The sequence below is a fragment of the Microdochium trichocladiopsis genome, assembly GCF_020744255.1.
Source record: "Microdochium trichocladiopsis strain MPI-CAGE-CH-0230 chromosome Unknown B0I36scaffold_3, whole genome shotgun sequence".
NCBI lineage: Eukaryota > Fungi > Ascomycota > Sordariomycetes > Xylariales > Microdochiaceae > Microdochium > Microdochium trichocladiopsis.
In genome coordinates this window covers 3070154-3087513 of record NW_025763546.1, presented here as the reverse complement: position 1 = coordinate 3087513, position 17360 = coordinate 3070154, and the positions used below count along the sequence as shown (strand labels likewise).

The 17360-nt window shown below is 56.5% G+C and overlaps 7 protein-coding genes across 7 annotated transcripts; 3 read left to right on the top strand and 4 right to left on the bottom strand.

Moving 5' to 3' along the window:
• Positions 1-3525: 3525 nt before the first annotated feature.
• Positions 3526-4548, top strand: B0I36DRAFT_360890 (uncharacterized protein; the record flags this gene model as incomplete). The annotated part of the gene is made up of 3 exons (XM_046158403.1): positions 3526-3631; positions 3725-4323; positions 4411-4548. The coding sequence occupies 3 exons, from the start codon at positions 3526-3528 to the stop codon at positions 4546-4548; spliced, it is 843 nt and encodes a 280-aa protein (XP_046015635.1).
• A 43-nt stretch (positions 4549-4591) lies between these two features.
• B0I36DRAFT_93860 (uncharacterized protein) lies at positions 4592-6590 on the bottom strand. The gene is made up of 3 exons (XM_046163618.1): positions 5015-6590; positions 4911-4956; positions 4592-4818 (listed from the first exon to the last, which is right to left on the bottom strand). Exons 1-3 carry the CDS (start codon positions 6499-6501, stop codon positions 4807-4809), a joined length of 1545 nt encoding a protein of 514 aa, XP_046015634.1. The 5' UTR covers positions 6502-6590; the 3' UTR covers positions 4592-4806.
• Positions 6591-8504: 1914 nt separating this feature from the next.
• Positions 8505-11536, top strand: B0I36DRAFT_318559 (Sodium:solute symporter family-domain-containing protein). Its single transcript, XM_046153309.1, has 9 exons — positions 8505-8728; positions 8793-8955; positions 9023-9076; positions 9141-9198; positions 9264-9435; positions 9491-9518; positions 9575-9779; positions 9836-10199; positions 10255-11536. The coding sequence occupies exons 1-9, from the start codon at positions 8595-8597 to the stop codon at positions 11120-11122; spliced, it is 2046 nt and encodes a 681-aa protein (XP_046015633.1). The 5' UTR covers positions 8505-8594; the 3' UTR covers positions 11123-11536.
• On the bottom strand, positions 11485-12085 carry B0I36DRAFT_318557 (uncharacterized protein). The gene is made up of 2 exons (XM_046153308.1): positions 11738-12085; positions 11485-11638 (listed from the first exon to the last, which is right to left on the bottom strand). The coding sequence occupies exons 1-2, from the start codon at positions 11916-11918 to the stop codon at positions 11523-11525; spliced, it is 297 nt and encodes a 98-aa protein (XP_046015632.1). The 5' UTR covers positions 11919-12085; the 3' UTR covers positions 11485-11522.
• Positions 12036-12446, top strand: B0I36DRAFT_347293 (uncharacterized protein; the record flags this gene model as incomplete). Its single annotated transcript, XM_046156556.1, has 1 exon — positions 12036-12446. The coding sequence occupies one exon, from the start codon at positions 12036-12038 to the stop codon at positions 12444-12446; it is 411 nt and encodes a 136-aa protein (XP_046015631.1).
• Positions 12447-13261: 815 nt separating this feature from the next.
• Positions 13262-13538, bottom strand: B0I36DRAFT_318555 (uncharacterized protein). Its single transcript, XM_046153307.1, has one exon. It carries the CDS (start codon positions 13512-13514, stop codon positions 13290-13292), a length of 225 nt encoding a protein of 74 aa, XP_046015630.1. The 5' UTR covers positions 13515-13538; the 3' UTR covers positions 13262-13289.
• Positions 13539-13925: 387 nt separating this feature from the next.
• B0I36DRAFT_406043 (uncharacterized protein) lies at positions 13926-15986 on the bottom strand (the record flags this gene model as incomplete). The annotated part of the gene is made up of 2 exons (XM_046161805.1): positions 13926-14948; positions 15012-15986. The coding sequence occupies 2 exons, from the start codon at positions 15984-15986 to the stop codon at positions 13926-13928; spliced, it is 1998 nt and encodes a 665-aa protein (XP_046015629.1).
• Positions 15987-17360: the final 1374 nt, after the last annotated feature.

Sequence of the window (17360 nt, the reverse complement as noted above, 5' to 3'; positions counted from 1 at the left end):
CGATAATCGTTCGCAACCGCCTCCGCTCCCGGTGCCGGCCACGGTGGACGGTTCTATATATGCTGGGCAGGCAGCCGGCGAGGCTGCGAGCTGCGGCTCCGAATGCGGAGCCTGCCTGGAGGGAGGCAGGTCACGATGCTGCCATTGTTCATGATCCATTGACGAATCAGGCGGCCGAGTTGCGCAATCGGCATTCAGAGGATCACGTGGGCAAGCAGTTTGGGGCCATACTGCGCGCCCACGACATTGCTATTGCCAATATAGGGATAATAATTGCCCGTCCTCGTCTGAGGATGTCGACCGGCAGGGAGAACATCGTCCGCAGAGAGTGTTCAAGGGCTTCTAAGCTGGTGAGTCGGAACGGCTTAGCTTCAGCAGGACGAGCGAGCCCGGGTCGGTGCCTGAACAGCAGCATGGCAGCATGGCAGCAGGGCACAATGACACTGTCAAACATCGTGACTGGCCTCATGTGACGTCATGCAGGCAGAGAGGTGACTGTGGAGCCACATGAGCCGGAGAGTCAGCGGATAGGTCGAAGTGGTCTCGTCATTTGGCACTTTGTGTATGGTCAGTTTGAGGGTACATTCTTGAGCGGCAGCAGCGCGAAGCCAGGGTGCCTGGCTCTGCCATGTCGACGAGCGACTGCGCGGCTGCCTCGAGTGGGCCTGGTCTCGCAGCGATATCGTCAACAATTGATGTTTCATGTTTGACGGGATGTTTCAAGACGCTCAATGGCACTCGAATCCGTGTTTCATGTTTCACGGACTCTGTGATGTTCCGTGGAATTCTCGTGTGAACTCCCGGAGGGCTGGAACACCCACATGGGGGTGGCGGTCACTCGCGGACACTACCGGGCCCCCGATTTGCGACGAGTACATCTCAAAGCGGTGGCTTACAGCCTTCTCCACGTGTAGTGTTCATGGCTCCAAAGTCTTTGCCAAACACCCCCCAAATCCCATGCGTCTCGATACTCATCTCCGGATCAAGAGTGCCCCCAGGAAGCTAGCGGCAGACACTGACTGTTTCTGTTCACGAGCATGCTTCCGTAACAGCCCTATCATTGAGCACTCTGTGTTGTTTGACGCCGTCCCTGTTGCGCCCAAGTCAGGTCAAGCCGTGTTTGTTGCAAGGTGACTCATACCGCTGCGATGAGAAATTGATCCCACACCCACTTCCAGGCACTTGCTACTCATTCCCACCTCGAATTAGCAAGAGATCTGCATGATCTGGTACAAGAAAAAGTCCATTAGTGATAAAAAAGCAATGGTCAACGATCTCGGTGATCAGGGTTGCAATGCCTCAGAACTAAAAGCGACTGTTCCGGGCCGCTGCATGTGCTGCGGGCCGGCTGTGAGATGTTAGCGTTTGTCACATCTTTCGTGCCCTTGGACTGTGATTGGTGTTTGAGTTGGTGCCGAGCTTCGTTTTGAGCCTCACAGGGCTATGGATCTACTTAAAGAGCCTGTACCTTATGTCTGTATGCCTGTTTCGTGCACCTTCTTGCTGAAACAGGAAAGCTGAGTCCTTTTTCGGGGGGCACCATGCAAGGATAGCGGATCGTGCATCACCAGGCCCTCCGAAACATTTGGGCGCGTTGTGGCGCAAACGGCGTCTCGATGGAGGCATGATTTGATCCGTGAGATCTCGCATTTGCAGCCAGGATATCCCCTTCTGGGATTGCATCTGGCCGGTGCCACCTCGAATCGGGAACATCTGAAGCATCCTTTGCGGCAGATGCGTTCGTTACCAAGTACAGTCAGTCCAGGACAGACACGTTTGCTCCCCAAGTATAGTGTGGCACGACAACTGAAGAATGCACAGCAGCTGCCCTGTCAAGGACGATGCGGCCTGATGGAACAATACAAGTGGTGTTCGCTTGCCTCTCACCATCGCTCACAATGGGAATTCATTCACTTCACCGCCTGGACCTCAACACATTTTTGCACTGCGTCATCGTGGACAATGCAGGGCATGGAATTAAGGTGTAGGCTCTCGCTAGTGTTGTTGCAGCCTACAATAGCGTTCCCGCGTGATCTGCATTCTCGAAGCATTCTCTTTTAAGGTTTCGGCTTGGGCGGCGAAATGCCCGCAGGAGGAATTGAGGATGGCAGTGCACAGAGTAGAACAAACTCGGGTGGAATTCTACGCCCTCAGCAGAATACGATCCCGGTTCATGCCCTGCTGGTGACGTAGATGAGCTGTCCCTGTTGTCCAGATTCTGCAAAACAACAGGGCCATCTGCAGGGTCGGTCGCAGTGCCGCGCTGAGGTCAGCGGAAGGGCAACCCTTGGAGTGGGGCCGGCGGTGCAAGGCCCCTCCCGCGCCGGGCCGGGCATGGATTGCAGGGGTGGCGCCGGACAACCCCAACTCTGACCTCCGGGGAAGGCACCCCCCACCACGGGGCAGCCCTGCATGCTCCCCAGGGTTCCTCAGTGTTCTCACAAGACAGAGCATCCATCCATCCATCCATGGATGATGGCCAAGTAAGCTTCTTAGTGCTAGTGCCTTCAGGTGTGTACTGGACTGGACTGCCAAAAGTCTCGAAGGGGCAAGGGCGACTGCAGCTTCCGGCAACCGCAGTCCACATTCGTCCACTTCCCGGCAGACAATCGCAGGCTTGCCACCAATGCCAAGCCACTTCGACAGAACAGCCAAGGGATAGAAGAACCAACAGCGGCCTCTCTCCTGCGGTGTGTGAGCACTTTCTTGATGGTCTTGGCTCGGTCCCGTTACACCTTGCCAGGGTTTCTTGTGCTCATCCCGGCCCGGCAGGCGCCGCCCCACCTCAGCTCCCACACAAACCCGCCAGCCCTCGCCTCCCATCCGGCTTCTCGCCAACCACTAGTCCGGTCACGCATCGCCAACCGCAAGCCACAAGGACCAAAAAGTGATCATGGGCGGCCTCTAAGGCATGCCTCATCAGGAAATGCCTCTTGTCGCCAAGCAAAAGTATTGATGGACCACCGCCGAGTGTGCAAGGCCTTGTTCCTGCATCACCAAAGATTACCACGCTAACGCGCCAGAGTGGCCGACTCTAGCAATGGTGCTCGATCCCTCCAAGCCCCGACCCAGGCTTCGCCTCGTATCTATCGCCGCGGTGCCGGGACCTGCATACATGCATGCATGCATGCTCTACGATCCCGATCAGTTGAGGGCAAAGGCAAACTGCGTGTGATCCCTGGTGGGCAAGCATTGTGTGTTGCGTCGAAAGGGAGTCCCGGCAGGGGGCCGCCACACGCAGCTGTGGTCGGCGCTGGCTGTTTGCTCAACCCGACACACATTCACTCACACGCGCACCCCGGGCAAGCACCCGGTCAGTTCGTTTGGCATATATAATCTGCCTGTCCGGGTCTTGCTGGCTTGCTCTTCTCGATCCTATTCACCAGCACAACGCATCTGTCGACTCCCACCACCACCAAACACTAACCATCACTCAGCCAAACTCTTCATTCGACAACCCGGCTTGTCTATTCCGAGAACACTACGAGACATCCCTTTAGTTCAATCTACAGAAAGACCGCCAAAATGCCCGGAACCACCACAGATTACTCCAAGTACGATGCCATCCCCGGTCCTCTTGGCCTCGCTTCTGCCTCTCTCGCCGGCAAGGTCGCGCTCGTCACCGGTGCGGGTAAGTTTCTCTCTCATTCCATATCTCCAGAGATACGTAGGCCGGACCATAAAAACAACGGCTGACCAAGCTCTGTTCTTCGGAACAACTTAGGCCGCGGAATTGGCCGTGAGATGGCCCTCGAGCTCGGCCGCCGCGGCGCCAAGGTGATTGTCAACTATGCCAACAGCGTCGAGTCGGCCGAGGAGGTCGTCCAGCAGATCAAGAAGTCGGGCTCCGACGCCGCCGCCATCAAGGCCAACGTGTCGGACGTGGACCAGATCGTCGCCCTGTTCGCCGAGGCCGTCAAGGTCTTTGGCCGCCTCGACATTGTGTGCTCCAACAGCGGCGTCGTCTCGTTCGGCCACGTCAAGGACGTCACGCCCGAGGAGTTTGACCGCGTCTTCACCATCAACACGCGCGGCCAGTTCTTCGTCGCGCGCGAGGCCCACAAGCACCTCGAGGTCGGCGGCCGCCTGATCCTCATGGGCAGCATCACGGGCCAGGCAAAGGGCGTGCCCAAGCACGCCGTGTACAGCGGCAGCAAGGGCGCCATCGAGACCTTTGTGCGCTGCATGGCCGTCGACTTTGGCGACAAGAAGATCACGGTCAATGCCATCGCGCCAGGTGGCATCAAGACCGACATGTACCACGCCGTTTGCCGCGAGTACATCCCCGGCGGCACCGAGTTGAACAACGAGGAGGTTGACGAGGTATACCACTTTTCTTTTCTTTTCCCTTTTGCAATGGCGAGATGCATCATATAATCACAGAATCAGCGCGCTAACAGCCGGATCTAGTACGCCGCCACCTGGTCACCCCTGAGACGTGTCGGTCTGCCCATCGACGTCGCCCGGGTGGTTTGCTTCCTGGCGTCCCAGGACGGCGGGTGGATCAACGGCAAGGTCCTCGGAGTCGACGGCCACGCGATGATGTAGAGCGGGAAATATAAGCGACGCGTAGGAGTCAATGCGTTCACGACAGATATCGCTGCCTCAGATCGGGGTCTCGGAGTCAAGTAGTATTTCGAGTTTTGGACAGGCCATCAGGTCCTGGCGTCCAGCGTTCTAGAGTATCAGATTACCTTTTCTGGCATAATGATCAAGTTATGACTTTGAGATGCTCCGGGCGGGCTACATTAATACGCTCCGGTCTCTATATCTACAGCCCCTTTGACTGTTCGAGAAACCGATATTTCATCCGGAATACTGGACCAGCAGCATCAATACGTATCTGGTAGTGCCCATGCCAGGTCTTCTCGAGGGCCTTGGCATATTTTCACAGAAGATATAATACCCACCAAAGTATCATGTCTCCTTTGCGAGTTTCGTCTTCCTCGATCTTGGCTGGATATTGTCAGGTCTGGGCGTGCCGACCAGTGGCCGGGAGGTCGGGAACGCCCACATTGACGGCCACGGGTCTTCCAGCGCGGGCAGATTCTCCAGGTCCCTCTCGAGCTGTTTCACCGCGACGGAGTTGCAGGTGACGGTGGTGTGGCCATTCGCCCAGCCGGCTGCGAACACGGCACGTCCCGGATTGGGAATGTCCGTCATGGCGGCCATGGCAGCGGGCGAGAGGCGGCCGTGACAACTCTCCTCGTCGCCCTCGACGCGTATGGGCAGCTGCAGATCCTGTGGCACTGGGTACAGCGAGAGCTTTTGTAGCTCTGCCAGGCGCTGCTGGCGAGACATTGTGGCATCGCCCCAGAGGAGAAGCTCCGCTCTGGCCCTTTCCGAGGGCCTGGCGATGGTGTCGACAATGGTGCGGAACGACGCGGCGGCCTCCTTTGTGCAGACGAGCTGCCGGTCGCCCAGGGTCGGGAAAATGAGCGACAGCAGCTTCTCCTCCTGTTCGAGCTTGGCATGGTCACTGTGGGACTTGCGAAACCACGGGTCGGGCACGACGTTTGTGTGCGAGAAGTCGGACGCGAGGCCGACGAGGACCGACGTGTCCACGTTGAAGACGTGCGCGAGGCGGTCTCGTGGGCTCGGTGCCATCTGGCTGAGGAGTGCCGGCGAGAGCGGATCCGGGGCTGTCAGGTCACCACTGCAGAGTACGCGGACGCCAGCGCTGTGGCATATGGCAAGGATCTTGTCAATCTGAGGGTGTTCGCCTCGCACCATCCTGGGCAGCACGAGATACACCTCTGGACTCCTGGACCGGATCCGATAGCCTTGTGCTGCGTCGGCCAGATTCTTGGCCAGCTTGACTAGAGGGATGTCGATCTCGCCCAGGGGGATGCCGTCGAGCATGATGCCGTTTTCTGGCTTGCCGGCCGGGCCATTTTCATGAAGCAAGGCACCGCCAGCAGTACTGTCATGGTCGTCTTCATCCTCGCTACTACTGTCGCCGCAGTAGACGGCCTCTTTGGCCATGTCATATAGCAGCCGCTTATTGGTCATTGACGAGACCTTGTACCAGGAGTGGCCGCTATCAGCAACGAGATCAATGATGATGTTGCAGTCGCGCGACGCCCTCGAGTCGCCCTCGAGCCGGACGATGCGCGTGCCGGGAGCGAGGAGATGCTTGCGGGGCTTCTTGCTCGACACGGCGTGCCGCATCTTGACAATGTCCCTGGCCCGCTTCGCCGTGTCCCAGACGGCCTCGAGGAACGGGAGGTTCGTCGAGTGGATGCGGTGCGCGGCGAGGCTGTCATCGTCCGCGTCCTTGGCCGCGCGCTCGAGCACGTCCATCTCGGCGCGGACGGTGCTAGCCATGCCGGAGCAGACCAGAGGCGGCACGTTCTGGAAATATCCCCGGTAGGCCTCGCTCAGGTGGGCAGCGAAGACCTCGAGCTCGCCCTGCAGAGCGGCTGCCCGCTCGAGGAGGCGCGCATGCTGTGCAGCTATGCTGGCTGGGCCGTCTGCAGGCTGGGCAGAGGTTGTAGCCATGTGCCTCTAGGACCTACACATCAGACAACGGCCGTTGAAACCTACAGCCTTCCGTTTTCAAGAATTTTGGCAACAATGGCGCGATGCGTGCTACACCAATGAGAGGCAGTTGCGCACGGCCCATCCATCCATCCCATCGTGGCTGCCAGGCTGCCAGGCCGCCAGGCTGTCGAGAGTGATGACTAAGCTGTGGGCTGTTGCAGACTCGAGCCGCATTCCGCGGCAAACACTGGAGGAAGGTCTCTTCTCAACTTGCCCGGATGGTAGGCTATTGTCTGTGGCTTTGCTCGACTTCAATCATGGCGAGATCGTCATGGCGCATTCCAATCTGCACAGGCGTTCGCTATCTGTGTAGACTAGATGCCCCTACCCTTGCCAAAGGCTGCCACATCGGAACTCGCCGTCACGACCAGGGCCATGCCCACACGACAGCTGGGGACCGTCCGGCATCGGCCAGCCAAGATGGGCATCCCACGCCCTTTGCAGATACCCGCGCGCGATGAACGTCAAGGGTCATCAGTGAGAACCCCGGGTGAGCGGATAAGACCTGCGGCCTCGAGGTCACGAATGTCTTTACTCAAGTCGCAAACGTAAGCTCGGATATCTTTGAAGGCCAGCTAGCCTCGACCGCCACGACTTGTGATGATGCATCCGCGGGTCAAGACGCCACGGCACACTCTGAGCCGCCATCTCTTGCTGGTGATAGCTCCGAGTGCCGGGTCTCTGGGCATGGCGTCTAGCCTGGAGTTTTTACAGCACTCTGCGTATCATCTCCCATACTGCAGTGACGATTGGCATGTGTTGGTCAATGGTGGTGGTTCAGCTCGTATGCTTGGCTACCAAAGCTCGACCTCTCGCCTGCACCTGTCTGCAAGCCACGTCCCTTTCCATGCGGCTGAATTGTCGAGATTGGCGAGCGCTGCGAGGCCAACATGCGAAGCCAAGTCTTAGACACGGGCTGCCTTGTCAGCCTGCGAATGGAAGATGCCTGTGTTATCTACAACCATAGCTAGTCCCCAATGTTATCTTGCGCTTAGCGCTGTAACGCGACGACGTAATAGTCGGAGAAGCTCTGCTTTGCGCCAGAGAGCGCCTCCAAGATCGCTGGCGCGTCTTGCCGCATTCCCCAACCACACATACTTAGCTCACGGACCATACTCTCCCGCAGCTAACTGCCGGATCAGCGCAACCACACAACGACCAGGGTATCACATGCCTGCGCACGCTCAAAACACTTTCTTGTCACGAAGCGTCAGCAATGTACCAATGCCAGACAAACCGTGGCACACAGTCGAGCCTGCCCAGGTTGGTCCAAGCAAGCTACACGACAATGGCCCGACTAAAAACTCTATTCAGAGCGGGTCGAGACTGCCCAGGCGCTGTCGCGAGTACGAGAAGCTGCTTGACTCAGGTCGCGGCCTTGTTTAATCAAGTCACTTACTAGTCAGAGCACTCTATGGGGACAATACGGCCCATCACCCTGCGCCAACATCGATCAGGAAAGCTCGCAGTGAAACATCTGGCACAGCATGGGGAAAGTGGCCCCCCATCCCCCGGCTTCTTCCCCACGCAAGGTCCCTTGGCCTGGTTCGGGAATATCGCTGGCTTCTGATTCGTGCGTCCGACCAAGTCTTATCTTTGTGACCCCATTACAGCTTCTGATTGGACAATTCAGTGATTAGTCAAGGGAGCTCTTCGGCAGCGACTTGGACCTCCAAGATAGCATTCAACCATGCTGCAGGTGCAACATCCCGCCTGCTCGAACAGTTTGGCTCGGGACCCAGTCATGCAGGTGGTATCTGTGCTCCAAAAAAAAATCTGTGATTCCAGGCCGGGCCGGCAGAGTTACATGGACAAGCGTCTCAATAGGCTGTTGCTTATCAGCCCTGTCTAGGATGTCCTCAAGGTGTTCTACCTAGGTCGACGGCCATTTGGGTTATGATCAGCAGTATGATATAAGCCAGAGGACCGCCCGCTCGGGTCTCGGACTGGAAGTGCAGCTGGAGAATCACGCGCAAGTTTTATTCAGCTTGTATTGTTGTGCAAACACTGCAGCTCGACCTGCGTTCGACCACAATCGCCAACACGCAAACATGGCAGGCGGCGGCGGTCCTTCAAGCGGTGGTGTTCCACCACCTCTCACCCAGGCTTACGGCTATGGAATCGTCGTTGGCCTCGGCTTCCTCTTTGCTCTTGGCATGGTGCTCACCACTTATGTACTCAAGAAGTATGGCTCTCAGCACTCGATCGCCTCATTGGATATTAGCTGACCTCGGGGTTCTGTCGATCAGGTACAACCGTGAGGAGCAGACTAGTGAAATGTTCAACACTGCTGGCAGAACTGTCAAGACCGGACTTGTTGCTTCCGCTGTCGTTTCTTCATGGACTTGGGCTGCGACTCTTTTGCAATCTTCCGGTGTCGCATACAGATATGGTGTCTCTGGTCCCTTCTGGGTAAGCTTTAACTTGATAGTCCAGCCCATTCCTGGCAAAACAACATGGTACTGACTGAGTCTTGTAGTATGCTTCTGGAGCGACTGTACAAATTATTCTATTCGCTTCCCTGGCCATCGAGGTAAGATATGCCGAACATTTGCAAGCAGCCGAAAAGTATGCTGACAGAACTACACAACCACTAGCTCAAGAAGCGTGCTCCAAATGCACACACCATGCTGGAAGTCATCCGCGCTCGCTATGGTAAATGCCATTTCGGCCTATTCGGACTCTTACTATGCAAAGGGCTTCTGCTAATTATTTTCAAGGCGCCGTGACCCACTGCGTGTACATTTGCTTCTGCTTGTTCTGTAACCTTCTGGTCACCTTGATGCTTCTCGTCGGAGGTAGCGCGGTGACCAGCAGTCTCACAGGCATGCACACCGCTGCCGCTTGCTTCCTTTTGCCCCTGGGTGTTGTCATCTACACCATGTTTGGAGGGTGAGTTCTCCCTACTTTTGTACTTTTGCTATTTACTGACACGACAACTGGACAGTATCAAAGCGACATTCCTTACCGACTACGTAAGCTCCACTTGTCAACCGACACACTTGGGCTCGTCAATTAACAAGGGTTGCAGGTGCACACTGTCGTCGTCCTGGTCATTATCTTGATCTTCGCTCTGACTGCCTATGCCACTGGCACTGAGCTCGGCTCGCCCTCAGTGGTCTATGACAGGCTTGTCGAGGCTGCGGCTACTCACCCTATCGACGGTAATGCTGGCGGCAGTTATCTTACCATGACAAGCAAGAGTGGCGCAGAGTTCTTCCTGATCAACATCATTGGTAAGTATCGTGAGTGATTCGCATAAAGCGACGAGTTTCTAATTTGAGTCATAAAGGCAACTTTGGCACCGTCTTCATGGACAACGGTTACTACAACAAGGCGATCGCGGCTCACCCGGTCCATGCGCTTCCTGGCTACATTGTGGGTGGTCTGGCTTGGTTCGCCATCCCCTTCCTCTGCGCCACCACCATGGGACTTTCTGCACTTGCATTAGAGACGAGCCCGGCGTTCCCTACCTTCCCAAGCCGCATGGATCCTGCGGATGTCAGCGCCGGTCTTGTACTACCGTATGCAGCTGTCGCCATGCTGGGCAAGTCTGGCGCCATCATCACCCTGATCATGATCTTCATGGCTGTCACTTCGGCTACTTCGGCTCAGTTGATTGCTGTTTCGTCCATTTTCACCTATGATATCTACAAGTGAGTGGTCCAAGTGATTTCCTCGCATGACGGAGCGTTAGCTGACTCTTCATAGGACTTATATCAACCCTGCCGCTTCCGGTGCTCGTCTGATTGCCATGTCGCACTTCAGCGTTTGTGCCTACGGTGCCATAATGGCTGCCTTCAGTGTTGGACTGTACTATGCCGGCATCTCCATGGGCTGGCTCTACGTGTGGATGGGCGTCATGATCTCGTCCGCCGTCCTGCCAACAGTCCTCACCTTGTTCTGGAAGAAGCAGAACTGGATCGCAGCCGCCGGCTCTCCAGTTCTCGGACTCATCTGCGCGCTGATTGCCTGGACCGTGACCTGCGCCAAAGAATCAAACGGAGTGCTTACCGTCGAGACGCTCGGTGCCAACGGCCCCATGCTCGCAGGCAACGTTGTCGCGCTCCTCAGCCCAATCTTCTTCATCCCTGTGCTCACCTTTGCTTTTGGCGCCGACAACTACGACTGGGCCTCCATGGCCGCAATCAAACAGGGCGACGACGCTGACCTGTCCGGACTTGAGGGCAACCTGGAGGCGGCGGCAGCTGCAGGCGCCATTACCCTTGTTGCGCCCGAGGAGGACAAGGCCAAGCTGGTCCGGGCCTCACGCATCGCTAAGATCATGACGGTGTGCATGGCCATTGCCTTCCTGGTCCTCTGGCCCATGCCCATGTACGGTTCCGGCTACGTCTTCTCCAAACCCTTCTTCACCGGCTGGGTCGTTGTCGGCATCATCTGGCTCTTCGGCAGCTCGATTGCCGTCGGCCTCTACCCGCTCTGGGAGGGCCGCCACAGCATGTTGCGCGTCGCCCGGGGCATTCTCGGAAAGAAGCAGCCTGCCTCCGCGCCGATTGCTACCGACGCCAAGAATGTCGAGGCTGAGGAGCAGACTGTCCCGGTCGAGAAGAAGGATTAAGATGGAAAAGCGCGGCATATTCTGCTCTGCAGGATTGGCCATGAGCAAATCCAATGGAAAATTAAGACTAGGACGCAGGACTGGAAAATTTGAGGCGTTTAGGAGAAGGAAGGATACCCAGATCGCATGGCTGAGAATGTGACATATCAAGTACACAATGGTACAAGCAGAGAGTTCATCTATTTTGATCACGTTGCCTCGCCCAAGCAACTCAGATCAGAGTCAACAGTGTCCGAAGCTTGCCGAACGAAACGTGATGTTGCATTGTCTTCTGAGATCTGCGGGGAAGTCAAGCACGAACTTGGTCTTTTTGCTTTGTTCGAAATCAAGTCAGGGCTGTTGGGGTATATGTAAAAGCAAGACGCAGCGAATCCGTTCTCTGTCCTAGTATCAAGTACTTTCACGAAACTTCATCCGTCGTCATCGTCGTCGTCGTCGTCGTCGCCACGTCTTTCTTCCTCCTCAGCCAGCTGAGATACCGCAGCCCGCGGTCTTTCCGTCCAGCCATCTCCGAGCCTGCACACATATCAAGAGAGTCACTGTCAGTAATTGTCATGCAGAGTAGCATAGAGCCCTCTTGAGCCTGGACAGATTTTGGAGACAAATAAAACTTACCGGCCTTCTGGCACCCAGGACAGTAGTACTCCCACTGAGTGGCCGCCAGCACGTCGCCCTGGCCGTCGACATACTTCACATACGCAGCCGCCTTCTCGCGCGTGTCTGAGCAACCGCAGCAGAGTCGCCTCTTGGCGGTCAGCGAGCAGTCAAAGAGATACCAGTGCTCGCAGCCCCACATCCTCACTGGACGATCGTGTTTGTGTGTGTGACCCGCGCGACTATCTGCTTGGTCACCCGCCACCGCCGCCGCCGCCGTCGTCAACGTGCGGCCCTTGTTTGCGCACAGCACCGCTCCATGCCGCTCCTCCTCCTCCTCCTCCGCTCGTGCGCACTGCTGCCGCTGCCTCTGCCTCTGCCGCTGGTCCTGCCAGACCAGCCTCTCCCGGTCCCGCGCAACCCCGATCCGCACGGCGGGACCGTGTCGCGCCTCCAGAGCGGTCTTGCACCCGGGGCAGTAGAACATGTACCGCTCCGCGCCCGAGATGCTGGGCCCGCCGTCGAGGTACACCGCGTAGTACGTCGCCGCCTTGCTGCGGTGGCGCGCGTCGGCGCACTCGCAGCACTTGCCGAGCGTGGCGGTCAGGTGGCAGTCGCGGGGCAGCCAGTGCTCGCAGCGGGTGGCCTGGTAGAGCAGCCCCCGTGCGATGCTTCGCTGGTGGCTTGCGACGGCTATAGCTGCTGCTGTTGCTGCTCCCGACGTTGCTGAAGCTGCTTTTGGGCTCGCGGAGAGGCCGGCGGGAGCTGTGCCTGTGTGTGTGTGCTGTCCACTGGTGTTTGTCTTCTCGGCGGGTGACGTCTGCGTTCTGGCAGGGGAATGTGCCTGTGAATCTCTGACTCGTGTGCGAGGTGCTTCATAGAGACTCTTATGTGACTGTCCTGTCACCGAGTCCTCCTTGCTTGACCCATTCCCACTCGCAGGACGTTCAGTTGCAGCAGAAGCCTTGCAGCCGGGGCAGTAGTACGCCCACCTCTCCACCGCCTCGAGGAAGCCTGTCCCGTCGATATAGGCCTCATACAGCCCGGTTGCACTCTCACGCCTCGAGTCCGAGCACGCGCAGCACTGCCGAGGGCTTCGCGTCAGTGAGCAGCGCCGCGAGGTCCAATGCTCGCATCGGGGAGCAGCCACCGCGCTGATCGAGCTCTGACTGGGTCGCCGGGAGTATGGTGTAGCTTCTTCATTGTTGTCGTCGTCGTTGTCGTCGAGCACAACGTGCCAGGAGTTTTCCGTGTCATAGCCCACATCACTGGCCATGTACTCGAGATGGGAGTATGCAGAGGCCTGTTCCCAGTCCGACTCGTCCCAGCCCGGGACGTCTCGGCCCATTTCAACCATTGGAGTTGTGAGGGGACCTCGGGCAATATGTGCGTGCGGCTTTGTTAGTTTGGTGGTCGGCGCAGTGCGCCTTCTAGTCCTCTTGATTTTTGAGTGCAAGCGTCCTTTTGCGTGTGTATGTGCAGAGAAGTGTTGCCGGCGTATAGATCTTGTAGTGGAAGAGTGATAGAAGTATCAAAGCATTTCCACGGGCACAGTCATCTCCCCCTCACGACCTCACGACGTCAAGGGTCGAGTTTCCGGCCGCCGGGGAGTCACAGCGAGCCGGCGCACACAACCCCCTGGCCGACAAGAGTCAACCCCTGCCTGAGGCAGACAAGCGCATCTCGGGTCTAGTCCCGATCGGGGTTGCGAGTTCAAATTGACTGGCCCAGCTCGTAAGGTGGGCGGCCCAATCAACGCCAAGGCAGTGAGAGAGGGCTGAGCCGTGAGAGGCTGCATAGCCTCCAGAAGAGTGGGACCCTGCCCGAACTAGGCAATCCGGGCCTTGTTCACGGCGATGCTCGAAGATACAACTCGTGGACTCGCTTCGCTTGTGTATCCCGGGAACGACAGGCAACTTGTCCTGGCGATGAATCTATAAGTATATTTATTTAAAGCCCTCTCTGTGCTTGGTCTCTGGCTGGACTTCTTGACTGTCTCATAATATCTACTATTTTACTGGAAATGCTTCATGCTCCCCCATATTCACTTTTGCCCGCTTGCAAGTTTCCGTCTTTTCGGAAACCGCGAGTCTCTCTCTCGATAGAAAAAAAAGACAGCCGATCATCTCTTTGTAGCCGCTTCCTCTCAAATTCATATCCTTCTCTGTGCATCATCAATCAATTCCCAACTGTTCCATTCTGCGGTAGTCTAGCACTCGGATACGTTGTCCAGCTTCCGACGCTTGTCTGGAACATCATACACCTCTGGCTCGATGGCACGCTTGCCAAGAGAGACCTGCTGCTGCTGCTGCTCCTGCGCCTGCTTCTGCTTCCACTCGTCGTAGTTCACCGGCTGAACTGGGGCAGGTCGGGGCTGCACCATGTTGACGGGGTAGTGCTGCATGGCAGGCATGCTACTGTAGTATTGCTGGATGGGGGGCATGCCAGTGGCGTACTGTTGCTGCTGCTGCTGGGGAGGGCTGGCAGTGAAATAGTGCACCTGTGTTGGCTGGGTTATGTTGTTGTACAGCGACTGGAAGTGCTGCTGTGCCTGGTCGAACTTGCTCTGCATCTTGGCCTCGAGCTGCTCCACGGCCGTCTTGAGCGCCGTGTCCTGGGAGCCTCTCATGTCTCGCATGGCAGACTCGTTTGCTTCTATAGTGGCCTGCATCTTCTGGACCTGGCTGGCTTGAGACGCCTGGGTCTCCTGGATCTGGGCGGCATGGGTCGCTTGGATCTCCTGGATCTGGCTGCCGTGGACGGCCTGGATTTCGCGCACCAGGGAGGAGTGGGCAGCCTGGATCTCCTGGATCTGCTTGGCGTGAGTATCCTGCAGCGCACGAATGCGGCTTGTGTGGGTGTCCAGAATCTCGCTGATCTGCTGGACATGCTTGGCGCAGAGCTCCGACTGGGCTTGCGTCTGCTTCTCCAGACACTTCTGGAGGCTGGTGATCATAGCTTTGTTGGTCTCTAGCATCCCACGGACGTCCTCGAGGCTGTCGGCCCCCATACAGTTCATGTTGTTCTCGCCATTGAAGGGCGGAGATCTCGGGTGGGAGTCGTCGGTGGGCGTGTCTTGACCGGAGACGGTTGCGCTGCTGCGTGGCTCCTTGTCAAAGGGAGGGTCGAACGCATCCGTGCGAGCGGCGCTGAACGGGCCATCACCGAACAAGGGTCTCAATGCAGAGGGCGGGGTGTATTTGAGAGTCTGGTGAGCATTGTTGTCAATAGCCTGTGAGTGATTCTTGAGTTAGCTCGTCTGAAAATGTGCGCTTTGAGAGGATGCAGTGCTTACCTGATGAGAGTGCGAATCATCGTGGTCAACAAAGACGTCATCGTCGTGATCTCCCTGCCGGCCAGGTGTTGGAGAGTCGACGCTGAACGAGCCGCTCCCACCACGGCTGGGCGTGAGCTCTTTGAGACGGAGTTGTTGAAGGCCGGGGATTGCCTGTCGGCGTTTGAGTGCCCAGGCTTCCCAGCACGGCGGGATGCGCTGGGCCTCAGTAGAAAGCAGGATCCAGGCGAGCCCAGTCTCTTTGAGAAGCTGGACGAGGCTCTTGGCGATGCTGAGATAGCCCTCGCCACTTGCACCATAGATGATATGGGCCAGAACGGCTTCTACTTCGAGCGCATCAGCCCGCAGGTTGGAATCGTCGGCCCATCGCGCAGCATCGCCGCGGACCTTGATCTCGCGAAGGATGCCCAATAGGTTCTTGTGAAGTGCGGTGTGTGTAGGGTACACCATAGGCGCAATCTTGGACAGCCGGCTGAGGATCTTGGGCATCATCTCGGCATCATGAAGACCACAGCCGCGGAACAGCTTGCGGTATAGCTCAGGCCCATGCAGCTTTTGAAGGTCAGACTGTTCACTGGGGAGGACTCGACGGGATGCAGCTGTGACCGGAGTCTTGTCCTTCCACTTCTTGGGAGCCATCGGGGAAGCCAGGACACTTTCAAACTTCGCCTGGGTTGCCGCAATGTTGTCCTTGTTGAAGACATTGCGAATCGAGAGCTCGCCGCCAAAGTCCCACTCAGCGTAGGCGAACGGCATGAGTGGTGTCTTTGGTGTCTTTGGTGTAGGAGAGATCTGCTGGGCAGCCATTGCTCTGATTTGAAGTGCTTCTTGCTGCTCGGATGATGGTTGGCGAGGGGTCGAGGTAATGGTGAGTGATGAGTGAGGTCGTCCGGAGCCAGCCGGACTTGAAGTAGGTGAAGTCGAAAGGCCTGCTTCAAACTTCGAATATCGTTGGATGGGGTTACTTTGAGTCATGTTAGTTCGTGCGTGTTCCAAATCGTTCAGGGAGCTTACAGGAGCTGTTGTGTTGTGTTTGTGGACGAGGGGTGGGAACATTGGGCGGTTGAAGTCGTGGTTGTTGGAAGAGCACTTGATTGCATGCACGTGGTTTGGACTGTGCAGTTTGTCCAACACCCGAGAGCCGCATTGTGCTGCACTTGTCTTTTTGAGAGAACAATGGGTCAGAAGGACAATCCAGACTCGTGCACATGACAATCAGCAACTCAAAGCTGTACCACTCCGATGATTGAAGAACGTGACGGTTTGCTCTCGCCATTGCGTTTGCCAATGTCTGTCTTTGACAACAGACAATACCCCAAATACCAATCGAAAAATCCATTGGCGTAGCTCAGGTGAAGTTTTCTTTGAAGGGAACTGCTTCCGATACTGTACATCATAATTGCTATACACTGGCCAACGTGCCATCATTGGGAATACTTGCACGATTTGTCGTTGGACGATGTCGTGCCCTTGCTCGACCCTTAAGTTGAACTCCAAATATTTTGGTCAAGATATGGAAGGCATTAACGACACCTCGATCTGCACAGCCTCGATGCTGGCGTCCCAAGTCGTGGCCGTGAAGTTCTGCCGCCAGTTGATTGAATCACACACGGTTGGGTTCTAGTGAGATTCTGGTAAGTGCCTTCCATTAGTCGACGACAATGTCGTGGAAGCCAACTCTCATGCTCTTATTACCAGGATTGCTTGCCAATTCGTCGGCCAATATTTCCAACACCATATTTCGTCATTGTGCCGACGATGGTGATACACAAAGGTGCTTCGATCGCTTAACACACGCATGGAAGTCTCCGGGGCATAACGAACTTCATAGCAAACATTCTCATTGTATTGAATTTTTACAATATTCAACCAATCGCGGATGTTCCAGCATATCAACAGAAGACCAGAAGAAAAGAGAACTTGTGAGTCACCTAAGCGTCCGTTGAGGTCGAGTGCTGCTGACGGTGCAACCTAATGTGGGTGCACGACTGAACTGATCTGCCTGGACCAACCCCGCACGTATGACTCTAAATTCGCTCGCCGAAAAAGCTAAATGATCTCACCGCCAAGATTGCAAAGAGATATGGCTCGAGGGGCGCTGTTGGAGGTCGAACTGCCCGTGTAAGTGGTTCGGATTTATAGTGGGGCGGAAGCATAGACTATTCTCATTGGGCCAAGTTGAAGTAGTGGAGCCCTTGGCTGCCTAAGAATGCCTATTTCGGTGGGACTTCAGGCGTAACCAGCTCCCCGACCGAGCAAGGGATCCTCGCCCGTGCAATTCTCCGGAGTGCTTTGCATCAGCCAATCAAGTCTCCTGATCACATTCACATCCAACGACATTCCATCAAG

Excerpts from the sequence above, each read along its gene's own strand:
- B0I36DRAFT_93860 (XM_046163618.1), bottom strand. The coding sequence starts at position 6,501 with ATGGCTACAACCTCTGCCCAGCCTGCAGACGGCCCAGCCAGCATAGCT. Across the intron at positions 4,957-5,014 it reads GAAGACCCGTGGCCGTCAAT|CCAAGATCGAGGAAGACGAA; the intron begins GTGGGCGTTCCC and ends GACAATATCCAG.
- B0I36DRAFT_318559 (XM_046153309.1), top strand. The coding sequence starts at position 8,595 with ATGGCAGGCGGCGGCGGTCCTTCAAGCGGTGGTGTTCCACCACCTCTC. Across the intron at positions 8,956-9,022 it reads GTGTCTCTGGTCCCTTCTGG|TATGCTTCTGGAGCGACTGT; the intron begins GTAAGCTTTAAC and ends TGAGTCTTGTAG. Across the intron at positions 9,519-9,574 it reads CGACATTCCTTACCGACTAC|GTGCACACTGTCGTCGTCCT; the intron begins GTAAGCTCCACT and ends CAAGGGTTGCAG.
- B0I36DRAFT_318557 (XM_046153308.1), bottom strand. The coding sequence starts at position 11,918 with ATGTGGGGCTGCGAGCACTGGTATCTCTTTGACTGCTCGCTGACCGCC. Across the intron at positions 11,639-11,737 it reads TCCTGGGTGCCAGAAGGCCG|GCTCGGAGATGGCTGGACGG; the intron begins GTAAGTTTTATT and ends ATATGTGTGCAG.
- B0I36DRAFT_318555 (XM_046153307.1), bottom strand. The coding sequence starts at position 13,514 with ATGCAGCCTCTCACGGCTCAGCCCTCTCTCACTGCCTTGGCGTTGATT.